General features: G+C 45.0%; 2 protein-coding genes across 4 annotated transcripts in view; both read left to right on the top strand.

Annotated features, from left to right (window-relative positions):
• The window catches only part of mcu (mitochondrial calcium uniporter), a 142,018-nt gene extending 139,698 nt beyond the window's left edge, over window positions 1-2,320 (top strand). For all 3 annotated transcript variants that reach the window (XM_041176282.1, XM_041176284.1, XM_041176283.1), the window contains one exon: window positions 1,715-2,320. In XM_041176282.1, the coding sequence (XP_041032216.1) occupies window positions 1,715-1,792 (78 nt within the window). In that variant the 3' untranslated portion in view covers window positions 1,793-2,320. The remainder of the gene's footprint in view (window positions 1-1,714) is intronic.
• Window positions 2,321-9,150: 6,830 nt separating this feature from the next.
• oit3 (oncoprotein induced transcript 3) overlaps window positions 9,151-24,343 on the top strand; it is an 82,000-nt gene continuing 66,807 nt past the window's right edge. Inside the window, exons 1-4 of the mRNA XM_041176281.1 lie at window positions 9,151-9,265; window positions 11,621-11,995; window positions 17,545-17,655; window positions 19,128-19,250. Coding sequence (XP_041032215.1) covers window positions 9,202-9,265; window positions 11,621-11,995; window positions 17,545-17,655; window positions 19,128-19,250 — 673 coding nt within the window. The 5' untranslated portion in view covers window positions 9,151-9,201. The remainder of the gene's footprint in view (window positions 9,266-11,620; window positions 11,996-17,544; window positions 17,656-19,127; window positions 19,251-24,343) is intronic.

Consider the following 24,343-nt stretch of genomic DNA (forward strand, 5'->3'; position numbering starts at 1 on the left):
GGGTTATAGGGATATGAGGAGAAAAAGCCAGCTAGCTATTATTGTGGAATTACTGGAATCTTACACACACAGGAGAAAGAGGCTTTAGGCCTTATTCCTACCAGGCTAGGAACTATTCAGCTGTCCTGTTGTTTACACAAGACCTGGTCACCTAGACAGGAGCCAATTGAAATGCTGTTGCCAGGCAGCTTCCTTGGGCCAGGACTCCTTTCCAGCACTAGCCTGTCTTTCATGGCACACTCTGTTCCAGGACTGCAGCGTTGTGTATATGTCTCATCCTGTCCTAGTGGGCATGTGTTTCACCCTGCAGCCATTGTAATTCTAATCCACAGTCCAACAGAAAATAAAAAGATACATTCCTTACACTACACTTCAAAAGTGCTTCATTGGCTATGAAATGCTTTAAGGGACTTTGAGGGCAATGAAAGGCGCTGTATACATGCAAGTTTATATTTCCCTTTCAAGTTTAGTTCAAATATCTAAAGCCAATGGACCTTTGGTTTATCACAGAAAATGAACAAAACTGTGAAACAGATCTCCAGGTAAAAGTCACAATGTCACCCAAAATTAACATGGGTTTTGACTTAGCCACTGGCCCTGATCGTAGGGGCCATAAGTTAACAAACAACAGCAATAACTTATATTTGTGTAGCGCCTTCAACATAGTGAAATGTTCCAAGACATGGGAGTGTTAGCAAATAAAATTTGATGCTCAGCCACGAAAGGAGAAATCAGGGCAGATGACCCAAAGGCCTGGTCAAAGGGGTGGGTTTTAAGGAGCATCTTAAAGGAGGAGAGAGAGAGGTGGAGATGTTTAGGGTCTTGACAGATAATTACTCCACCTGTTGTGACCGGGTCTTTAAAACTGAGAAAGTACAAGGGGTCAGAATTGGAGTAGCACTGAGACCTCAGAGGGTTGTGAAGCTGGAGGGGATTAGAGACAGGGAGGGTTTGTGGGGGTGGGGGGGGTGGTGAGTGAGGTCATGCAGCGATTTGTAGACAAGGATTAATTTTAAAATTGAGGTATTGCCATTACTAGGAGCCAGCGTAGCTCAGCGAGCACAGGGATGATCGGTGAACAAGACCTGGTGTGATTCAGGATTATGGGCAACAGAGTTTTTGATGAATTCAGGTTTGTGGAAGATGGAAGTCCAAGTCTGCGTTGGGACAGTCAAGTCTAGAGGTTAGAAAATCATGGATTGAGGGTTTGAGCAGCAGATGGGCTGAGGCAGGGGTGGAGCTGGGTGATTGCTAAGAAGGTGAAAGCAGGACCATGGCTCAAATGTGTGGTCGAAAGTTCACCTCTGTTTAGGTATCACACCAAGAATGCAAACAACCTGGCTCAGTCTCAGATTGTTGCCTGAAAGAGGGAAGGAGACAATGGGTAGGGAAGGAGTTTCCGACAGGGACTGAAAATGATTTGAATCTTCCCAATATTTAGTTGGAGGAAATTTTTGCTCATCCATTACTGGATGTCAGACAAGCAGTCATACAGTTTGGATGCAGTGGAAAGGTTGAAAGAGCGCTGGAAGAAATTCATTTGTAGCTTTGGGACATCCTGAAGTTGGGGAAGGCGTCACTCCTTTAACAGCATTCAGTTGAGTTGTGAGGCAGCAAAGTGGGCCGGGCGAGCAGTTTGGTTTATGGGAATAGCTTTGTCCCAGGAGACTTGGGATCTCTGCACCTTGTAATGCAGGATAATTTTGCATTTCAGGCCGAGTTGGACTTGAAACGTCTCCGGGATCCGCTCCAGCTCCACCTCCCCATTCGGCCAGTCAGCGACCAGGAGTGAGGAATATGTAAAGGGTGACTCCCTGTTTCCCTGCCCCACCCTCACCCCCTTCCACCACCCTGCCAGTCAACACTTCCACTCCCACCTACCAACCCGTGGAATGCCTGGTGAAGCTGAGACCGGGGGCACCCTTACTCATTTAAACCAAACGCTTGTGCGTTCTGAAAATCAACCGAAAGAGGTTTGAAACCGTGTTGAGATGCCAGGTGCCTAGCAGACACCAATAATGTGGACAGAATAGGCATCGCCTTTCTAACTGACGGCACATGGGCAGATGGGGGATGCACGTTTCCTCTGTGGGATTTTTTTAAAGAAAAGATTAATGAATTTATTTCCATGTATTATTTTACAGTTTTATCTTGTTTTGTGTGCAGATTTTACAAACTATGGATTCATCTGACATTGCTGCAGTCCTTAAAAAAAATTATCTAAAAAATTGCATACAATTAAGTAAAAGGGCATCATTTGTGAAAAAAATTGTATAAAACAGCACTGTAATTCTGACAATAAATGACTTCCATGACTGTTTTGGTGCTAAGCTGGGTGTTGCATTTGGTCGCTGATATTGGGTACATGCTTCTAGTTTCTGTGTCTAGGGTTTACCGCACAGTTGGTGCAGAACACTACAGTTATCTAGATGTTGACTGTCAGGTTCACACACTGCCTTTAATGACAGTATTTCACTGGAGAAGGTCAGAATCACTTTGCTGCTGTGCATCCTAGCAAGATCCTTTGAAGCGCAGGGCCAGACTCCAAGTGACTGTCTATTCCTGACCATTCTCAGAGAGTTGAAGAGCTAGCAGCTCCAATGGTGCAGTCTGCAATTAGCTCCTAAACATTAACCAGGGCTCAACCAAAACACAATGAATTTGCAACATTCAGGTAATTTTATTATCCTCTCGTCAACTTCCTCAACTGAGCTAGCAAATTTTGTCTCAGTGGGCTCGCGGGACCCTTTAGAGCTCAGTATGGACCTTTGAATTATTTATGCCACCTGTGTACGCGCCATGGGCCGAGACTCCAGCTTGTACTCCCTCTCTGTGACTCCATGGCTGAGGGCATGGAGCAGTTCAGGGGCAAATCTTCACAGTGAGGCCAAAGTTGCAGACCAGCCTGGTCAGCAGTGACCAGTTAAACAATACTGCAAGAAATGCATAACCATCGATTTAAACAGGAACCACATCTCTTTCCACAGCCTCCAACTCAAGCAATCTAAACTAAATGTTTTTTTTAAACTTGCAAAAAGGATGACATGGACCCTTTTAAAAGGCATTTATTGTCTACCAGCTTATTTTTTCCACATATTAAGGGTTTTTTCTGTTCACTGTTTGTTAACATCTATTTGCATATGGAGCTACTTTTGAGGAGTTAATGAATACCCTAGAGCATTTAGCTGGGAACTTTACCTAGATTCTTAGTGTAGCCTGTGGTAAGTGAAGAGTGAGCCATATTCAACACGTTGCATCACTGTGAGGGTTGGATTAGGAGCGAGTATTTTGCAAAGTTTCTCTATTAGACTGAGAGCTATATTGTCACATCTGTGCAAGTCACAATTGCCTGTTCCCTATGTATTGTCCCTGCAGACAAGAATGACCTGCCACTCACTGTGACCTTTAGGGTTTGTAACCAAAATGACAGCCGTAAAATTTTAAGAGGAACTTGTACACGATGTCACTGCACGTCTCAGGAGTGTGTCCACTAGTAGCCACTGGGGTGGCTGCTGAATTATTTGATTTTTTTAAAAATTATTCATTCATGGGATGTGGGCATCACTGGCTAAGTCAGCATTTGTTGCCCATCCCCAATTGCCCTTGAGAAGGGGGTGGTGAGCTGCTGCCTTGTGCCGCTGCAGTTCATGTGGTGTAGGTACACCCACAGTGCTCCTATAAAGTAGCATGACTCTCAGACAGATTACACTGATGGTACATGTTTTTGCAGACTTGAGAAAAATACACTTTTTAAACTAATTTTGTACAATGAGCGTGCTTTGGTTCATAGCTCGTGAACTCTAAATGAGTATTAGAGAGAGGTTTTATGATGCATTGTACGTATAAACTGTGTCTCAGTGGTTTTCTGTCCAGCATGGCGCTGTCCCAGTTTGGCCAGGGTACTGTAGGTGAACACACCTGTGCTAATAGCACCGAGAATGACCATTACTGTAGCACACTGTAACACTGAACCAGCTAGAGAAAGAAACCACAGCTGATTTTCATTGCCTCCACTCCCTGGTCTGTACAGTATATACATCTGCGTCTCCAGGAGTGAAGGGCAGTGATGGAGACTAGTGCCTTAGCTTCATCACCTAGCCTGAGAAATCCTGAGAGACTGTGATGTACTAACTGTACTGAGTGCATGAACTAGATCCTAGAAAACCATAGTAACATGCATGGAAAGAAGATCCTTTGAGAGTTTAATTACTGTAACCTAAACGGACTCCTGGGGATACTATTTCTTTCTTTAATGAGTACAGTAGAAAAGTAAGTGGAATGCACCGCAGGTGTTAGTTTAATGTGGCATTTTTATATATATATATGTATGTATGTATTTTTTATATATATATATATATATATATATATACACACACACAAAGGGAATAATAACTACAATTCTACCAGCACAGATAGTATGTTCTATTTTGGATGTCCTTTGAAGTGTGTGCTACAGAATGCCATGTGCGGCAGGCTATGAAATAGTTGGATATCGGGCCTTCCTCGTCACAGAGAGGTGTCATGAATACCCACACAAGTGATACAAAAATGCCTTTATCGTCCAGCACACAGGAAACTGCAGCAGAATTCTCATGATCTCGATGCCATACTTGAATTTCCAGTTCCTTAACCGGGTTTAATTAAGTTAACCCATCGAGTACTGAAACTTTTTTGTAGCTTTGAGTACGCACATGTCTTCTACCATGTAACATTCACAAAATGTAACTTTCTAATGCTGAATATTATGAAGCAGAATCAGAGGAATGTATCAAGCCACAGACCACTTTAATGGACGCTATTTATTGAATAAATGGCAAAAAAATGCATAACTTTGCTGTTGCATTGTTTCTTTTGGAGGGTTTGTTAATTATAGTTTGTGATCGTGGTGCAGCTAAGATTGCCAACCCTTCCAGAATTGCTCTGGAGTTTCTGGGAATTGAAGATTAATCTCCTGCACATTGCTGTGAAAAATCTAGGAGATAAACCATTGGGACATTAATATGAAATTGTTTTAAGTAATTTTATATGGACACGTTTTGTTTGTGGGTGGAACCATTGAGTTGGAAGGTCACATAATGGAACCTTCAGGAATATGTCCAGCCAAAGTTGGAAATCCTAAACTCTTCCCCAAGAACAGCTCAACTCCTTAAGTCTGATGCGGCACAGTTGTCCAACCCTTGGGGTGTGTCTCTGCAGGGCCATGTAGAGGGTTATGTCTGGCTCAGGGCTGCAGCTTTGTGATGTAGGATAGAGTCGGTTTCAGGTCCTTCTTCCGATACACTCCATTTCCCAAATCTTGGAGAAATGCCAACTCGTGAAAAGGGAGGAGAAAAAGAAACGCTCAGGCCGATTTAGGAAAACTCTGGACGATTCTCTCAAGTAATCTTTCAAAGCTTCGGGAAGCCAGAAGTGCTTCTGAACCCAACAAGTGCACAACTTACTCTCTCAAACTGAAAATCTTCAGGTCCCCTTTAATGGACTGTGGGGGGATTCATACTAGTTACAATTGTTCCAGACTCCCTAAACACAAATGTTTCCTAAACCCTACAATCAAGCTTTGCTAATGTAATTTATTGCCATGCTCCTCAATCCTGTCAGTTTCACATAACACAGCCAACTGAACAGACATTAATACCTTCACTTTAAAATCCTCAGTCATATCTGCTCTAAGCCCGTGTTTTAACGCGAATAACCTTAGCTCCTTGAGTTATGTTGATAACGCAGTGTACCAAACCTGGATACATTTTTTAGTTCTCTCTCTTCCCACCCGCACCCTCCGACTGCCCCCCCTCCCCACCCGGCAAATGATGTCTACATTGTCCCATCTCCACTTCTCTCTGCTCCTTTAAAAACTATCACTTTTGTCAGGCTTTTAGTCATCTGCTTTAACATCTCCAGGCTTCTACTCACCTGCTTTAATATCTCTTTATGTACCTAGTTGTCAAATTTTATTTGATAATTGTTCCTGTGAAGCAGCTTCAAATGTTTCAGTCTGCTAAATGTGTTATCAAAATACAAGTTGTGTGGGGTCCAAAACCGAACGCGCCATTCCAATGTAGTTGCAAGGATTAGTAGTGTTTTATACTGTTCCAGCATTAAAGCCCAACATGTTTCCATTTCTAGTGGCTTCGGTTTATTAACTTTGGCTTCAAAATACAGGAAAATGTGTGCGAAAACCCAATGATATTGGAGCTGTCATTGAAAAACCTGTGCGGTCGGTTGTATTTACTTGAACCGAATGAACGACCTGTTTCGCATTCTGTTCAGCAGCTCTCAATGACTGCAGAGGTACCATCCTGTAAAAGCTCTTGGGGGCTTTGCTTCAAAATTCCTGCATGGAATTCTCCCAGGTTAGGACATTGAAGACACTTCCTGATATTGTGCTTACCAGCTATGGCTTCCTCTGTGACCCATCAGGCGTGATGTTATTAAATGGCGAGGAAGGCTCAAGAGAAATGTTTGGCTTTCTGTGTTCCTATTTCCTATGTTGTAACTGAAACATGGTCAGTCATGTAGATTTGCAGTGTGTAGACTGTAAGAGTAACTTACTTGAGAAAATGGCCACCAGCTTTGGAACTTCTCCATGACCACAACAGCATCCATTGCTATGATGGAGCTGAAGGCAATGGGACACAACCTTAAAATCAGACTGGCCATACATGGGAGATGTTAGGAAATAATCCTTCATGCAAAGGGTGGTGGAACTGTGGAACGCTCTCCCATAAAAGGGGGATGATAATTAATAATGTATAGAGGGCTGGAAAGCATTGTGTCCAAGTTTGGCAACTATACGAAACTAAGAGGCATATCTTTTAACCTTTCCACTTGCCTGGATGAGTGTAGCTCCAACAACACTCAAGCTCAACACCATCCAGGACAAAACAGTCCACTTGTCTGGTACCCCATGCACCACCTTAAAACTTCACTCCCTCCACCACCAATGCACAGCGGCAGCAGTGTGCACCATCTACAAGATGCAGTGCAGCAGATCAACTTACCAACAGCACTTTTCAAACCTGCAGCCTCTACCATCTAGAAGGACAAGGGCAGCAGATAGATGGGAACACCACTACCTACAAGCTCCTCTCCAAGTCACACACCATCCTGACTTGGAAATATATTGCCGTTCCTTCACTGTCACTGGAACAAAATCCTGGAACTCCCTACCTAACAGCACTGTGGGTGTATCTGCACCACATGGACTGCAACGATTCAAGAGGGGGGCTCACCACTGCCTTTTCAAGGGCAGTTAGGGATGGGCAACAAATGTTGGCCCTGCCAGTGATGTCGATGTCCTGTGAACAATTAAATAAAGAAACCCCCAAGGATGAAAAGAGGCCCTGAGGGGACGGTAATAAGATGTTGGCTAGAAAAAAATGTGGCAATTGGAATTTAATGTCAGTAAATGTGAGCTGGCATGAAGATTAAAGTAAGAATTGTGCTTTGAATGAGGAAAGACAGAGAGATTTGAAAGACCAGGTTCACAAGCTATTAAAAACAATTCCTCAAGTTGATCATTCCTTTCCTGTGTTCCAAGCAATGACTATTGGAAGACTGGGTTTTATGGCAGCAGGTATAGAGTATAAAGGTCAGGATCTAATGGTCAATTTATATCTTTTGTAGACCACAGTTAAAGAACTGTGTGCAGTTTTAGGCTATTGGAAGAATGTTGAGGAAATGGAGGGGGTATGCCACATTCATTACAGCACGACTAGGTATGAGGAAGTACAAATATGAAGAAAGATTAAAAGATCAGGGCTTTTTTAATTAGAACACAGGATTCAAAAAGGTGATTTGATAGAAGTTTTTAAAATTAGGAAGGGATGCTTGAGAGTAGATATAAATACTGTTTCTAGTGATTGATGTTGGCTTGAAGGACAAGGGAGGGCAGCAGATGCATGGGAACACCACCACCTGCAACTCCCCCTGAAAGCAATACACCATCCTGACTTGGAACTATATCGCGGTTCTTTTGTGTCAAAATCCAGGGACTCCCTCCCTAACAGCACTGTGGGTGTAACTACACCACATAGACTGCAGCGGGTCATGGAGACAGCTCACTCCACCTTCTCAAGGGCAATAAGAGATGGGCAACAAATGCCAACCCATCCCATGAATGGATAAAAAATATATAGAGTAGGTGGACTGATGTAAGATCAAATGTAGGCGATTTAGGGCAGAAAGCAAGAGAATCCTTTCTTTTATGTAGTGGGTGGTGAGGCTGTGGGATGGACGACTGGAGTTAGTGATGGTCGCTGAGGTCATGTCAACATTTATATTGCATAAATGGGAAGGGTGCTGGAAACGATTGTCTCAGTCTGGAATGTAATTCCTGTATTCCAAGCAATGACTACACTTCAGAAGTTAAACAAGCGGATTGTAAAGCACTTTGAAACATCTTTAGGTTGTGAAACATATAGAAATGCAAGTTTTGTTCTTCTATCTAGAGAGAGAGGAAGAACCCACAAGACTCTCACTAGCAACACTTAAATACAAATTGCTCGGAAAATGATCTGATTAATTTGAAATGATTTGGATCTGTCACCATGTGATATTTCAGCCATTTCCCCTTGGGGATATGCCTGTCTCCGTCACAAGATATGTATACTCTGAGTATCTTAATGACTTGGAATAACAAAACACCAAAACCAAAGTCTGAAAGCAATTTTTAAAAGAGAATCCAAGATAACTTTCAGAACAAACATTCCTTTCAATTGCAGTTGACCTTATCCATGTTTACATAGGTCACAACCTGTGCTAAATGGAAACGAGCTGTCTGCATAGACGTGCTGAGACATCATGATGTTTTCTGTAAAGACTATCCGGTCATTGAGCAAGGACAGGAAATGTGTTGACCATAACCGAGTTGAGAAACAGGAACGAGGAGGCAGTCATGGCCTGCTATCATGTTCTCTGTGGGATAAGATAACTGGTGATTTAGGAGAAAAAAAATTACATAAAATTGAAAACAATAGGAGGATGGGTGAAAATAGTATCCCTATCAGAAGGGGCTCATCGGTCCCATTTCTTGCAAACAGCTCAGGCCAAGGCTGAAGTTGCACATCCAATCTCTTCTTCCTGTGCCAGATAAAGAAACTATCCAAGAGATAAAACATCCAGGATAGAACTTAGAAGGAACAGTCATTTGGGTATCTGGAGAGAGGAGAGGGGTAACCTCCCTGTGTGCTCAAGCTGAGGAACATGTTATCCTTGATCCTACTGAGCTTAGCGCTCTCTGCTGATTTTCGAACCTCAGTTTCATTCGGTGAGTAATAGCAAAGATATTGTCACTAGCTTGAAAGCTGAACTGGCATGGGCCAAGTGAGGATAAGTATTATTAGGAACTGCATTGTACCTGGATACACTGGCTTAACCTGCTGATGTTGTTTGACCTGTAGCTTTCTTGACATTAATAGGCTAGGATTTTTTTATTGTAAGTTACAGACTTCCTTGAACTGCAGCAAAACTACAGGACTCTGGGTCCAAAATGGGTATTTACCCGATCATCTTTCCATTCATTCAGACCCAATGCTTTACGTTCTTCCAAATGTTCTCAGTCATTTTTATTTAAATATTGCTTTCTTGACCTGCTTTAAAGTAATACTTCAGATTTACCTTATCAATGCTATTTGTTGATGTTCCCCTGCCCTCCAGCCACCTTCTTTCTGAGAATCTTAAATTTCCATCATCTTTCTTCATAGCTCGATTTACTTTGGAGTTTGTGCCCTCCCCCCAAATGTATTATAATCAATGATGCTTTGTTACTTACTCCATTTATCTGATCATCTCTCCATTCATTCAGACCCAATGCTTTACTGTAGCTGAACAGCCAAGACTTTGCTGGTTAGAGAGTGGAAACTCTGCGCCTGTTTGAATGGTACTGCTGTGGGTCAATGGATAGTTCTCTCACCTTATCGTTAGAAGGTTGTAGGTTCGAGTCCTACTCCAAATTCTTGTGTAGCAAATCTAGGTTGACTCTTCCATGCAATAACTGAGGGAGTGCTGCACTGGCAGATTGCTGCCATTTCGATAACACCTTAAAGAGAAATTCCATCTGCCTTCTATCCCAGGGAGATATAATAATTCCAGGGAGCCACCTGAGATCAGGGGAATCCTGGTCAATCTTCATTCATCATAGAAAAGAGCATCTGATCATTTATTTCATTGCTGTCTTTGGGATCTTGCTGTGTATTGTTGACAACAAAGCTCTTTTTGAAGTCCCGAGGCTGTACCACTTAATATTTGGTGGTCTATAGAAAAACAAAAGATGCTGCTCAGCAAGCCAGGCAACATCTGTGGGGAAAAATAGTTAATGTTTCAAGTCGATGACCTCTTATCAGAACAGCCCCCTAATGTAAGGGATTTCGTCGACCTGAAACATTAACTCTGTTTCTCTCTCCACAGATGCTGCCTGACCTTCTGAGTATTTCCAGCATTTTCTGTTGTTATTTCAGATTTCCAGCATCTGCACTATTTTACTTTTGACCCTATAGTCGATGTTTGGAAGTGATTGATGGAAGTGCATATCAGGCATTAGATGGTAAATGAGGGCCCTGTATTCCCTACAATAGTAATGGCTCTAGAGTAAATCTTACACCTAAGATCAGCTTAGTTTCATAGGAGCTCCCCCCAACTCTGCATCAATCCTGCTCCAGGTCTCTGTATATAGAGACACTTCAGTGTAGTACTGAGGGAGTGCTACATTGACAGAGCTGCTGCTATTTGCATGAGTTTTAAGCTGATGCTTGTACAGGTAGACATAAATGATCCCATGGATGGAGGAGCAGGTTCTCCTGGCTTTTTGGCCAGCAGTTACCCTCAACCTATATAAGCAAAATAGATTAACTGATTGTTCATCTCATTGCTGTTTGTAGAACCTTTGCTGCATGTGGATTGATTGTTGAATTCGCTGGTCTAAAAGTGATAAAAAGTAATGAATTGGTCATAAGACACTTGGGGACAAGCTGAAGGTGCGAAAAGTGCTCCATAAAAGGCACATCATTCTTTATTAAGTTCTCAACTTGCCTTGTCCACCAGAATCCGGGTGTGGTAGCGCACATGCAGCAGACTGAGTCCTGCCAGTTCTGTGTAAATGTGTTCCAGAATAAACCAAAGACAATTCTACTCACACGAATTAAACAGGCTTTGCACATTCCACTAACCAGCTTGCTTGCATGAGGTATCTATTCCACATGAGGCGTTGTGTTTGCACTCTCCCCAGCTCTCAATGCCACTCTCTTCTTTCTGTCTTCCAAGGCTTCACTTCCCTCTCTCTCCCCTCCGGCTTCACTTCACTTTCTCAAGCTCCTGGTCTCAAGACACCAATTGCCTTCGATTCCCCTGATCATTGCTCCCAGTTTCCTGTTCTTTCTCTGCCACTCGCCTGCCCCTTCTCCATCTCTTGCCTCCCGTTCTCTGTGGGCAGTGACACATGTCATTGAGGTTTTTTTTCAGAATTTGACTGGGAAGTAAGGATATTCAGAATGCTCAGGTTGAACCAAGGGTGACACAAACCCATGTAGTTCAGTCATATTCTCAAATGCTAGTGGGGAGTTCTGCTGCATGTACTTGTGTGTCAATGGGGCTGCCGTAGAATGACACTGGTTTTTCCTATTGGCAGCGGCAGACCCTTGTTCAGCCTACATCAGCTTGAATGAGCCTTGGCGGAACACAGAGCATCACATTAACACCTCGCATGGGACGCCCATGTGCGACAACTACATGGACGGCGAATGGTACCGCTTCACCGGGTTGGCAGGAGATGCCATGCCCACTTTCTGCATCCAGGAGAACCTCTGCGGCACTCACGCACCCATCTGGCTGAACGGCAGTCACCCCGTCCCATCCGATGGCATTGTGTCGGTGCAGGCATGTGCCAGCTTCAATGACAACTGCTGCATGTGGAGCACAGAAGTGAATGTGAAGGCTTGTCCGGGGGGCTACTATGTCTATCGGCTGCCTAAGCCCAGTGTCTGCTTCCATGTCTACTGCGGACGTAAGTACTCAATGCTTTTGTACACCTCTTACATAGAAACATAGGAACATAGAAATATAGAAACATAGAAACTAGGAGCAGGAGTAGACCATTCGGCCCTTCGAACCTGCTCCACCATTCGTTATGATCATGGCTGATCATCCAACTCAATAACCTGCTCCCACTTTCTCCCCATATCCTTTGATCCCTTTCACCCCATGAGCTATATCTAACCCCTTCTTGAAAACATACAATGTTTTGGCCTCAACTACTTTCTGTGGTAGCGAATTCCACAGGCTCACCACTCTCTGTGTGAAGAAATTTCTCCTCATCTCAGTCCTAAATGGTCTACCCCATATCCTCAGACTGTGACCCCTGGTTCTGGACTCCCCCACCATCGGGAACATCCTTCCTGCATCTACACTGTCTAGTCCTGTTAGAATTTTATAGGTTTCTATGAGACCGCCCCCCCCTCATTCTTCTGAACTCTAGCGAATATAATCCTAATCGACTCAATCTCTCCTCATATATCAGTCCCGCCATTCCAGGAATCAGTCAGGTAAACCTTCGCTGCACTCCCTCTATCGCAAGAACATCCTTCCTCAGATAAAGAGACCAAAACTGCACACAATATTCCAGGTGTGGTCTCACCAAGGCCCTGTATAATTACAGCAAGACATCCCTGTTCCTGTACTCGAATCCTCTGGGTATGAAGGCCAACATACCATTTGCCTTCTTTACCACCTGCTGCACCTGCATGCTTACCTTCAGCGACTGGTGTACAAGGACACCCAGGTCTTGTTGCACATTCCCCTCTCTCAATTTATAGCCATTCAGATAATAATCTGCCTTCCTGTTTTTGCTACCAAAGTGGATAACCTCACATTTATCCACATTACACAGCATCTGCCATGCATTTGCCCACTCACTCAGCTTGTCCAAATCACACTGAAGCATCTCTGCATCCTCCTCACAGCTCACCCTCCCACCCAGCTTTGTGTCCTCTGCAAATTTGGAGATATTACATTTAGTTCCCTCATCCAAATTATTAATATATATTGTGAATAACTGGGGTCCCAGCACCGATCCCTGCAGTACCCCACTAGTTACTGCCTGCCATTCGGAAAAAGACCCATTTATTCCTACTCTTTGTGTCCTGTCTGCCAACCAGTTTTCTATCCATCTCAATACACTATCCCCAATCCCACATGCTTTAATTTTACACGCTAATCTCTTATGTGGACTTTGTCGAAAGCCTTCTGAAAGTCCAAATAAACCACATCCACTGGCTTCTGCTCATCAACTCTCCTAGTTACATCCTCGAAAAATTCCAGTAGATTTGTCAAGCATGATTTCCCTTTCGTAAATCCATGCTGACTCTGTCCGATTCTGCCACTGTTTTCCAAGTGCTCAGCTATTAAATCTTTTATATCTTTTATATCTTGTTAACTCTTCAGTTCTCCAAGGTGAGTGATGCCAGTTTTGCCAATGAAAGTCTTGCCTACGTTTTGCCCCCAACACCAGCATCAACTCCTTCACAGCTCCTGAGCTCAGATGAGCTCTTGACTGCATCTGTCTCGCAATTCCACCCTCTACACCTATGAGATGTTCCTATATGAAATCACAACTTTAATGCCGTTTAGTGTGAAATTTTGGACAATGACCACACGTGTTGGTCACTCCGAATCTATTTTAAATAGGCCTTTAGTAACCTGAAGAGACGAATCTTTCACCCAATCAGTCTAAGTTGGTCTAAACTTCGATTCCTGGATTCAGCCGATTACGCTGACTCTCCCTCAACAGATCCTAAATAGAACTTAAAGGTAACCATTAGCATTGATCAGTGCCTCACCTTTCCAGAGCACTTGGTCTGACCATTCCTGTTTAGTAGCTACTTTTTCCAGCAGATTCCCACCCGGTTCCCATGTGCTTTTACAATATTTCTTGTTTTTTTTAATCATGATTTACTCTGTTCCCGTTTTATTCCCTCGCAATTTTCTCTCCTGCCCTGAAAGTCTGGGCTCCTTTGCCTGAGTTTGGTGCCGTGCCCTTCCTCACTCCTGTGTCAGCTCCGATGATGAATGCCATTGCCGAGGGATCACAGCTAACTCTCCACGTCTACACTGTCCTAGCAGGAAAGCAATCAGTAGCAGGAACATTGGTCTGTTGTTTTCCTCCCTAGCTCAGCAGAGGGTTAGAGTATGACTCTTCTTCAGAGCTACAGAGAAGTAGAAATGTGATGAAATTTATACTGTTTAAGGGGGGGGGGGTGTGGAGCTTTTTTTAGCCCATACCACCACCATTAACACTTCCTTTGCCCTTTATTTCATGACAACTTTGTCAATCTCTCCTTCGCCCCCACCTATCGCTGGCCTTCTATCCAGCTTCACCTGCCCAACCCCCCTAAAATAGTATAAATTTCATCACATTTTTACATCCCTGTAGCTCTGAAGAAGTCATATGGACTCAAAATGTCAACTCCGCTTCTCTCTCCACAGATGCTGTCAGACCTGCTGAGTTATTCCAGCATTTTCTGTTTTTGTTTCAAATTTCCAGCATCTGCAGTATTTTGCTTTTATCTGCACAGTACCATCTGTGGATAGACCTTGGGGTTGTGTTGGCCTGTGTGACTCAGTTACTCAATATTTAAACTTTCTACGTACATGTAAAAATATATATTTACAAGCACTTCAGTGCCTATAATATGGGAATGCTGTATTGGTTTGTAACTTTTATAAAATTGTAATTCATTTGAGGAAGGATGTTGTTGCTTTGGAGGCGGTTCAGAGGAGGTTCACTAGATTGATTCCAGAGATGTGGGGCTTGTCTTATGAGGAGAGATTGAGCAGTTTAGGCCTATACTCGCTAGAGTTTAGAAGGATGAGAGGAGATCTAATTGAGGTATATAAGTTGCTAAAGGGGATAGACAAAGTAGATGTGGAGCAGATGCTTTCCCTTGTGGGGCACTCTAGAATGAGAGGCCGTGGTTTTAGGCTAAGGGGTGGTAGATTTAAATCAGAGATGAGGAGAAATTACTTTTCTCACAGGGTCGTGAATCTGTGGAATTCACTACCTCAGAGTGCAGTGGATGCCGGGACGCTGAATAAATTTAAGGAGGAGATAGACAGATTTTTAATTAGTAACAGGTTGAAAGGTTGTGGGGAGAGGGCGGGAAATTGGAGTTGAGGCCGAAATGAGATCAGCCATGATCGTATTGAATGGCTGGGCACGCTCGAGGGGCTGAATTGCCTACTCCTGCTCCTTGGTTTTATGTTCTTATGTTATATTCTAACATTAACCTTCCTTTAATATCCTGTCCAGAACCTCCTTGTTACCTGATGAATTTGTTTGTCTAATTTTATTACTCAATGATTGTTACGTATGTGCATGTTTTTAACCTGATTATCTAGTCCATTTATGATTCTTTTTCCACGCAAGTTACACTGCAATTCAGCCTTCGGGCTACAAACGAATTTCTTCAATAAAACATTATTCTTATTATTTCTAAGCCTCTAGGATATCTCCACAATCTGTTCTTTTGTAAAGCTTGACGTTACATGGAGTTTAAAGCACAGAAACAGGCCATTTGGCCCAACAGATCCATGCTGGTGTTTATGCTCCACACCATTCTCCTCCTACTCCTCTTCACCTCTCACCCTACTTCAGGTTCTACGTCAAAATATTTTTTTCCATATACACTTCAGATATATTTATCTTCCCCTCCAATGGATTAGTCATGCTGTCACATCCCAAAGGAAATACCCTGTATTGTATTTCTGCAAATTGCTCATTGTAACCTCTAAATATCACATTCAGCTCCCACAATACTTTCCATCATGATTTGTTGATACTTCCGCCACTGTTAAAAAACTGTGTATCCTCCAGCTTACCCTGAGCAACAGCATGGGAGACCTGCTGCCTGTTGACCATAACATACCGAAAATCTTACATCCTGCAATGTCCTCTCTAATATTTTCCAGCTGTGTGCGGAATTAATTTTATTATATGCACCAATATTCGGGTAATGTGCAGATGTGCTCCACCAGCAGAAACAAAGAAACTCAAATAAAATGTAAATGTATTTATACATCTTTTAAAAAGTTACCGTATGAAGAAGGAGAAAGAATAACACCACCAACCATTGACATGGCAACATATGCTAGTCCACAAACTACCAGATCTACCAAATTCAATTTTAAATTTACCATGGTGTCATCTGAACTCACAACTTCAGAAGGCAGTTGGGTGGGTGGGTGGGTGGGTGGGTGGGTGGGGGGGGGGGTGTTTGGTTGGGGGGGGTGGGGGGGGGTCGATAGATTCTTGTTGGGCAAGAGAATCAAAGGATATTGGGGATAGATGGGAATGTAGAATTTGAAACACAAGCAGATCAGCCATGATCTTATTGAACGGTGCAGCAGGCTTGAGGGGCTGAATGGCCTACTTCTGCCCCTATTTCATATATTCGTGTATCCATAAGTGCACACCGCCTGTGAGTGTCACGCTTACTTCCTGTAACCCTTCCCCATCACATTTTGTTAATAACTATTCTGCGTATGAAAGCAGCATGTTACCTGACTGTCTCACAACGCCAGGTGAGATTACAGAATTATAGATGGCGATAGCACAGAAGGAGGCCATTCAGCCCATTGTGCCCTTGCTAGCTCTGCGTGAGTGTTATCCAACTAATTCCTAATCCTGTAGCAGTACAAATATTTCCTTTTCAAGTATCTATCCAATCCTTTTGAAAGGTACTGTTGAATTTGCGTTCACTGCCCTATTAGGCATTGTGTTCCAGATTAGAATAAATACCTACACCAGACGGATTGTAACGGTCTAAGAGGGCAGTTCAACATCACTTTCTCAACAGCAATTAGGGATGGGCAAGAAATGCTGGCCTTGACAACGATGCTTACATCTCACAAATAAAAAGAACAAACTTGCCGTGTAAATTCCCTTGTCCTCATTCACCCCCGGTTCTTTCGACAATTTTTTTAGTCTGTGTCCTCTGGTGACCAGCTCACCAGCCAGTAGAAACAGATCTGCTGGTAATATGTTAAAAGGTTTGCACATGGCAAGCACTTCTTGGAAATGCCACACATCATTCTGTCACACTTGCCGATTTGACTTATTGCCGCGGCTTTGATGTTTGCACATTCACCAGATCCTGATTCCCTCCTCACCCAATTTAATGGACAGAAAATCAGCAAACTACCGAGCATTTCATGGAAAACCTCCCAATCAGTTAAGTGATTATATTCTCATCGATCTCCACTGGCATTGCAAACAGCTGAGTTAGGGTTATGAGGTGGTAGATGACTGAACCCATGTGTAAAGAACTAATTCCATCCCCATTGTAAGAACTGCACATTCTGTCATTATTTTCAGATTTCCATTGTATGTTTCTGCATCTGCATTTATAAAGAGATCAGCGTGTGTAAACCTGTCACGCTGCAATTATGCCCTCCCACAAGTGGCGGTGCTGCAGCTTGTCCCAAGCCTTTCTCACACCAAGATCTTGCCTCTTTAAAACACGCCACCGTCGGACTGAGCCAGCATTTTGTCTTCTGCAGATTTCTATGACATATGTGATGTAGTGGATTGTGTGGAGCACTGCGATGGTGAAGAGGAGTGTCAGTGTACTGCAGGAACCATCCTAGGCCCAGATGCCCAGACATGTCTAGGTAAGGAGTTTGAAAAAACCGTAGTCAAGGGAAGGAAATGGGAGAGTGTTAATCTGCTGATGACAGAAGAAAGATGGTGAGGATAAAATATTCTTTAATCCACATAGAATTTATCTAAAGGTTAATAATTGGCCAAAAACACTTTTGTGACATTTTTTAAGCAATTATGGATCCTGCTATTCTGAGACAGAGGGAGTTTCTTGATGTGTTGATGTTGGGTTTGCACAGTTTGCAAAGCTATCTGGAGTCCACAGCACAGAAACATGCCACTTGGCCCAACCAGTCCATTAAGCTCCACACATGCCACTTTCCCCTCCACTTCATCTATCAGCCTGTCCTTCTATTCCTTTCTCCCTCATGTGCTACTCTAGCTTCCCCTTAAATGCATCTATGTTGGTCATTATTACAATGCTGTTGGTGGGATCTTGTTGTGCACATCTTGGCTGCCGCGTATCCTACATAACAAAAATACTTTAACGGCTGCAAAGCCCTTTGCAGCATCCAGAACTTATGAATAGCACTATGTATATGTGTGCAAATCTTCCTTTCGGATGTACATAAAATGTACAGACATCATCATCTTATAATAATTTCGAACCATTTTTATGGAAGGATGAGCTAGATGGGCCAAATGGACTTCCTAAGCTGTATTAATCAAAAGATAGGTTTTGAAGTTTGTAATCCAGGTAAGAATAAATTACAAACTAAGCGTAGCTTATCAATACAGGAAAGGTTTGCGGTGCATTGGGTAATATCTCTTCCTCTGAGCCAGAAGCTCTGGGTTCAAGTCCCACTCCAGGACTTGATGGTCAAGGAAGGTGCGTTCATAATTCGGCCAAACAGGTTGAGTATCAATCTGTAAATCCTTCCAACACATGGCAATGGCAAACAGTAAGAGCAGGAGTGATTCCTGGTCAGCCATGTGATGGAAAGAATGTTGGAGCTTCTGCCACCATTGTCCATAGCTGCAGACTACAATATGTATGTAAAACTGCAAGTTGTCACAGCAACTTGGGCTCCACAAGTGAGCTGTGACACGCCATCATCAGATTAGTGTCTTTATGTTATCAGGATTCAAAGTTTAATAATCATTAGAGTTTGTTCATTGAGTGGATGGAGGTGACATTGGACTATCATTAAATCTTGTTCTTTTACATCTTAATTTAATTAGTTGTTTTGAGTTCCATAGTTAGTAGTTACTGTGAGATAAATCTAGATAACAAGTAATGAAGTAAAGGGAGAATAATAATGGATGGAGAACGTAGAGTATTTTGGGGTTGGTCAGATGGATTGCAGTGATCTCTTCCAATTCTGTACCTTCTCTTATCCTGAACAGTTGTTGCAAGTGTTTGCAATACATAATTTCTAATAAATCCAATTGGATGTTCAATGATACGCTATGAAATATATTATGTGATTGTGTACCTCTAATGTATAACCCTCAATTTCCCTCTGCCCTCCCACCTTTATAGATGTCAATGAATGCGAGGTCAATAATGGGGGTTGCAGTGAGGTCTGCATCAATCTGCAGGGCTCTTTCCGTTGCGAGTGTGGCATTGGAAGGTCACTGGGCAGCAATGCTGTGACCTGTGAAGGTAAGTGAAAGCTCCCGACTTAGAAAACATTTCTGATAGGTAGGAAGTTCGATTTAGCCTGCTCCTTTGGGAACCGTTTGAGGTTGCAGAGCTGTTGGGTGTCCTGTCTCTAGAGGAATACGTCAAGCTGGAGTGACAGTGGGTTCTGTCACCTTAAGAGCCACAAGGTAGAGCCCCATAGCACTTACACTCTGTTCACTGAAACTCTCAAGCGGACTCTAATTTGTGTCTGAATAGTTTGGTCGATTTCCAGTCAAAAGTTTTCATATTTCCCTGGCAGCGTTATCTCTCAGTGACCCATCACATCACTGAGTGACATTCAAATCAGCAATCCATTCTTTGTCTATCAGAGGTACTAAATGTAACAGTGACTGTTAAACCATAGAATCATAGAATGGTTACAGCACAGGAGACCATTCAGCCCACCAGTCCATGCCAGCTCTCTGTAAATTCAGTTAGTACCACTCTCCAGCCTTCACAAATAGCCTTGCAATTCTTTTCTCTTCAGATAATTATCCAATTCTGTTTTGAAAGCCACAAATCTGCCTCCACAACATTCTCAGCAATGTATTCCATATCCTAACCAATCGCTCCGGAGGTCCCCAGCATCACAGTTGCTAGTCTTCAGCCAATTCAATTCACTCCATGTGATCAAGAAACGGCTAAAGGCACTGGGTACTACAAAGGCTATGGGCCCTGATAATATTCCAAACTCCTTACCTAATTCTGAAGATTTATGGTCCAGAATTTGCCATGCCCCTAGCCAAGCTGTTCCAGTACAGCTAGAGCACTGGCATCTACCAGGTTATGTGGAAAATTGCCCAGGTATGCCCTTTACACAAGAAGCAGGACAAATCCACCAGGTCAATTACCACCTCATCAGTTTACTCTCGATCATCAGTAAAGTAATGGAAGGGGTCATCAATAAAGCTATCAAGCGGCACTTGCTTAGCAATAACCTGCCCACTGATATAAAAATCGGAAAATGCTGGAAAAACTCAGCAGGTCTAACAGGATCTGTGGAGAGAAAGAGAGTTAACGTTTTGAGATCGTATGACTCTTTTTTAGAGCACTGAAGCTCACTGATGTGCAGTTTGGGTTCCGCCAGAGCCACTCAACTCCTGACCTCATTACAGCCTTGGTTCAAACATGGACAAAAGAGCTGAACTCCTGAGGTGAGGTGAGAGTGACTGCCCTTGACATCAAGGCAGCATTTGACCGAGTGTGGCATCAAGGACCCCTCGCAAAACTGGAGTCAATGGGAATCAGGGGGAAAACTCTCCACTAGTTGGAGTTATACCTAGCACAAAGGAAGATGGTTGTGGTTGTTGGAGGTCAATCATCTTAGCTCTAGGACATCACTGCAGGAATTCCTCAGGGTAGTGCCCTCAGTCCGACCATCTTCAGCTGCTTCATCAATGACCCTGCTTGCATCATAAGGTTAGAAGTGGGGATGTTCGCTGATGATTGCACAATGTTCAGCACCATTTGTGACTCCTCAGATACTGAAGCAGTCCATGTCCAAATGCAGCAAGACCTGGACAATATCCAGGCTTGGGCTGACAAGTGGCAAGTAACATTCATGCCATACAAGTGCCAGACAATGACCATCTCCAACAAGAGAGAATCTAACCATTGCCCCTTGATGTTCAATGGCATTACATCACTGTATCCCCCACTATCAACGTCCTGGGGGTTACCATTGACCAGAAACTGAACAGGACTAGCCATATAAATACTGTGGCTACAAAAGCAAGTCAGAGCTAGGAATCCTGCGATGAGTAACTCACCTCCTGACTCCCTATAGCTTGTCCACCATCTACAAGGCACAAGTCAGGAGTGTGATGGAGTACTCTCCACTTGCCTGGATGAGTGCAGCTCCCACAATACTCAAGAAGCTTGACACCGTCCAAGACAAAGCAGCCCGCTTGATTGGCACCCCATCCACAAATATTCATTCCCTCCACCACCGATGCACAGTAGCAGCAGTGTGTACCATCTACAAAATGCACTGCAGGAATTCACCAAGGCTCCTTCAACGGCACTTTCCAAACCCACGACCACTACCATCTAGAAGGACAAGGGCAACAGATAGATGGGAACACCACCACCTAGAAGTTCCCCTCCAAGCCACTCTCCATCCTGACTTGGAAATATATCACCGTTCCTTCACTGTCAAAATCCTGGAACTCCCTCCCTAACAACACTGTCGGTGTACTTACACCACATGGACTGCAGCGGTTCAAGAAGGCAGCTCACCACCACCTTCTCAAGGGCAATTAGGGATGGGCAATAAATCCTGGCCCAGCCAGCGAAGTCCACATCCCATGAATGAAAAAAAAGTGTCAGCAGCACCTAGAGGAGAGTGCGAGAAGAGGTCTCCAAGTCAGGCACTCAGCAGCCCCTAAAGGACAGCGCAAGAGGAGGACCCTGGGACATGCAGTCAGCAGCACCTGGAGAAGATTTTGGAGACAGTGACCATAACACAGTTAGATTTAGCATCATTATGGAAAAGGACAAAGAACAACAGGAGTAGAAGTTCTAAATTTGGGGAAGACAAATATTACGAAGCTGAGAGGTGAGCTGGTGAGAGTGGACTGGATACGGCTATTAGAAGGAAAAACTGTGTCAAATCAATGGGAAGCATTCAAAGGCAAGATTCTATGGGCACAGTGTAGACATGCTTGGGACGGGCAGTCAGCAGCACCTAGAGGAGAGTGTGAGAGGAGGACCCTGGGACAGACAGTCAGCAGCACCTAGAGGAGAGTGCGAGAGGAGGGCCCTGGGACAGTCAGCAGCACCTAGAGGAGAGTGTGAGAGAGGAGGGCCCTGGGACAGACAGCAGCACCTAGAGGAGAGTGTGAGAGGAGGACCCTGGGACAGGCAGTCAGCAGCACCTAGAGGAGAGTGTGAGAGGAGGACCCTGGGACAGACAGTCAGCAGCACCTAGAGGAGAGTGTGAGAGGAGGACACTGGGACAGTCAGTCAGCAGCACCTAGAGGAGAGTGTGAGAGGAGGACCCTGGGACAGTCAGTCAGCAGCACCTAGAGGAGAGTGTGAGAGGAGGACCCTGGGACAGTCAGCAGCACCTAGAGGAGAGTGTGAGAGGAGGACCCTGGCACAGACTGTCAGCAGCACCTAGAGGAGAGTGTGAGAGGAGGACACTGGGACAGTCAGTCAGCAGCACCTAGAGGAGAGTGTAAGAGGAGGACCCTGGGACAGTCAGCAGCACCTAGAGGAGAGTGTGAGAGGAGGATCCTGGGATAGGCAGTCATCAGCACCTAGAGGAGAATGTGAGAGGAGGACCATGGGACAGGCAGTCAGCAGCACCTAGAGGAGAGTGTGAGAGGAGGACCCTGGGACAGGCAGTCAGCAGCACCTAGAGGAGAGTGTGAGAGGAGGACCCTGGGACAGTCAGCAGCACCTAGAGGAGAGTGTGAGAGGAGGACCCTGGGACAGTCAGCAGCACCTAGAGGAGAGTGTGAGAGGAGGGCCCTGGGACAGGCAGTCAGCAGCACCTAGAGGAGAGTGTGAGAGGAGGACCCTGGCACAGACTGTCAGCAGCACCTAGAGGAGAGTGTGAGAGGAGGACCCTAGGACAGGCAGCCAGCAGCACCTAGAGGAGAGTGTGAGAGGAGGACCCTGGGACAGTCAGCAGCACCTAGAGGAGAGTGTGAGAGGAGGATCCTGGGATAGGCAGTCATCAGCACCTAGAGGAGAATGTGAGAGGAGGACCCTGGGACAGGCAGTCAGCAGCACCTAGAGGAGAGTGTGAGAGGAGGACCCTGGGACAGGCAGTCAGCAGCACCTAGAGGAGAGTGTGAGAGGAGGACCCTGGGACAGTCAGCAGCACCTAGAGGAGAGTGTGAGAGGAGGACCCTGGGACAGTCAGCAGCACCTAGAGGAGAGTGTGAGAGGAGGACCCTGGGACAGGCAGTCAGCAGCACCTAGAGGAGAGTGTGAGAGGAGGACCCTGGGACAGACAGCAGCACCTAGAGGAGAGTGTGAGAGGAGGGCCCTGGCACAGTCAGCAGCACCTAGAGGAGAGTGTGAGAGGAGGGCCCTGGGACAGTCAGCAGCACCTAGAGGAGAGTGTGAGAGGAGGACCCTGGGACAGACAGTCAGCAGCACCTAGAGGAGAGTGAGAGAGGAGGACCCTGGGACAGTCAGCAGCACCTAGAGGAGAGTGTGAGAGGAGGACCCTGGGACAGACAGTCAGCAGCACCTAGAGGAGAGTGTGAGAGAAGGACCGTAGGACAGGCAGTCAGCAGCACCTAGAGGAGAGTGTGAGAGGAGGATCCTGGGACAGGCAGTCAGCAGCACCTAGAGGAGAGTGTGAGAGGAGGACCCTGGGACAGTCAGTCAGCAGCACCTAGAGGAGAGTGCGAGAGGAGGACCCTGGGACAGACAGTCAGCAGCACCTAGAGGAGAGTGTGAGAGGAGGACCCTGGGACAGTCAGCAGCACCTAGAGGAGAGTGTGAGAGGAGGGCCCTGGGACAGTCAGCAGCACCTAGAGGAGAGTGTGAGAGGAGGGCCCTGGGACAGTCAGCAGCACCTAGAGGAGAGTGTGAGAGGAGGACCCTGGGACAGTCAGCAGCACCAACAGGAGAGTGTGAGAGGAGGACCCTGGGACAGTCAGTCAGCAGCACCTAGAGGAGAGTGTGAGAGGAGGACCCTGGGACAGTCAGCAGCACCTAGAGGAGAGTGTGAGAGGAGGACCCTGGGACAGTCAGCAGCACCTAGAGGAGAGTGTGAGAGGAGGACCCTGGCACAGACTGTCAGCAGCACCTAGAGGAGAGTGTGAGAGGAGGACCCTAGGACAGGCAGCCAGCAGCACCTAGAGGAGAGTGTGAGAGGAGGACCCTGGGAGAGTCAGCAGCACCTAGAGGAGAGTGTGAGAGGAGGATCCTGGGATAGGCAGTCATTAGCACCTAGAGGAGAATGTGAAAGGAGGACCCTGGGACAGGCAGTCAGCAGCACATAGAGGAGAGTGAGAGCGGAGGACCCTGGGACAGTCAGCAGCACCTAGAGGAGAGTGTGAGAGGAGGACCCTGGGACAGTCAGCAGCACCTAGAGGAGAGTGTGAGAGGAG

Source organism: Carcharodon carcharias, chromosome 28, assembly GCF_017639515.1.
Source record: "Carcharodon carcharias isolate sCarCar2 chromosome 28, sCarCar2.pri, whole genome shotgun sequence".
Classification (NCBI taxonomy): Eukaryota; Metazoa; Chordata; class Chondrichthyes; order Lamniformes; family Lamnidae; genus Carcharodon; species Carcharodon carcharias.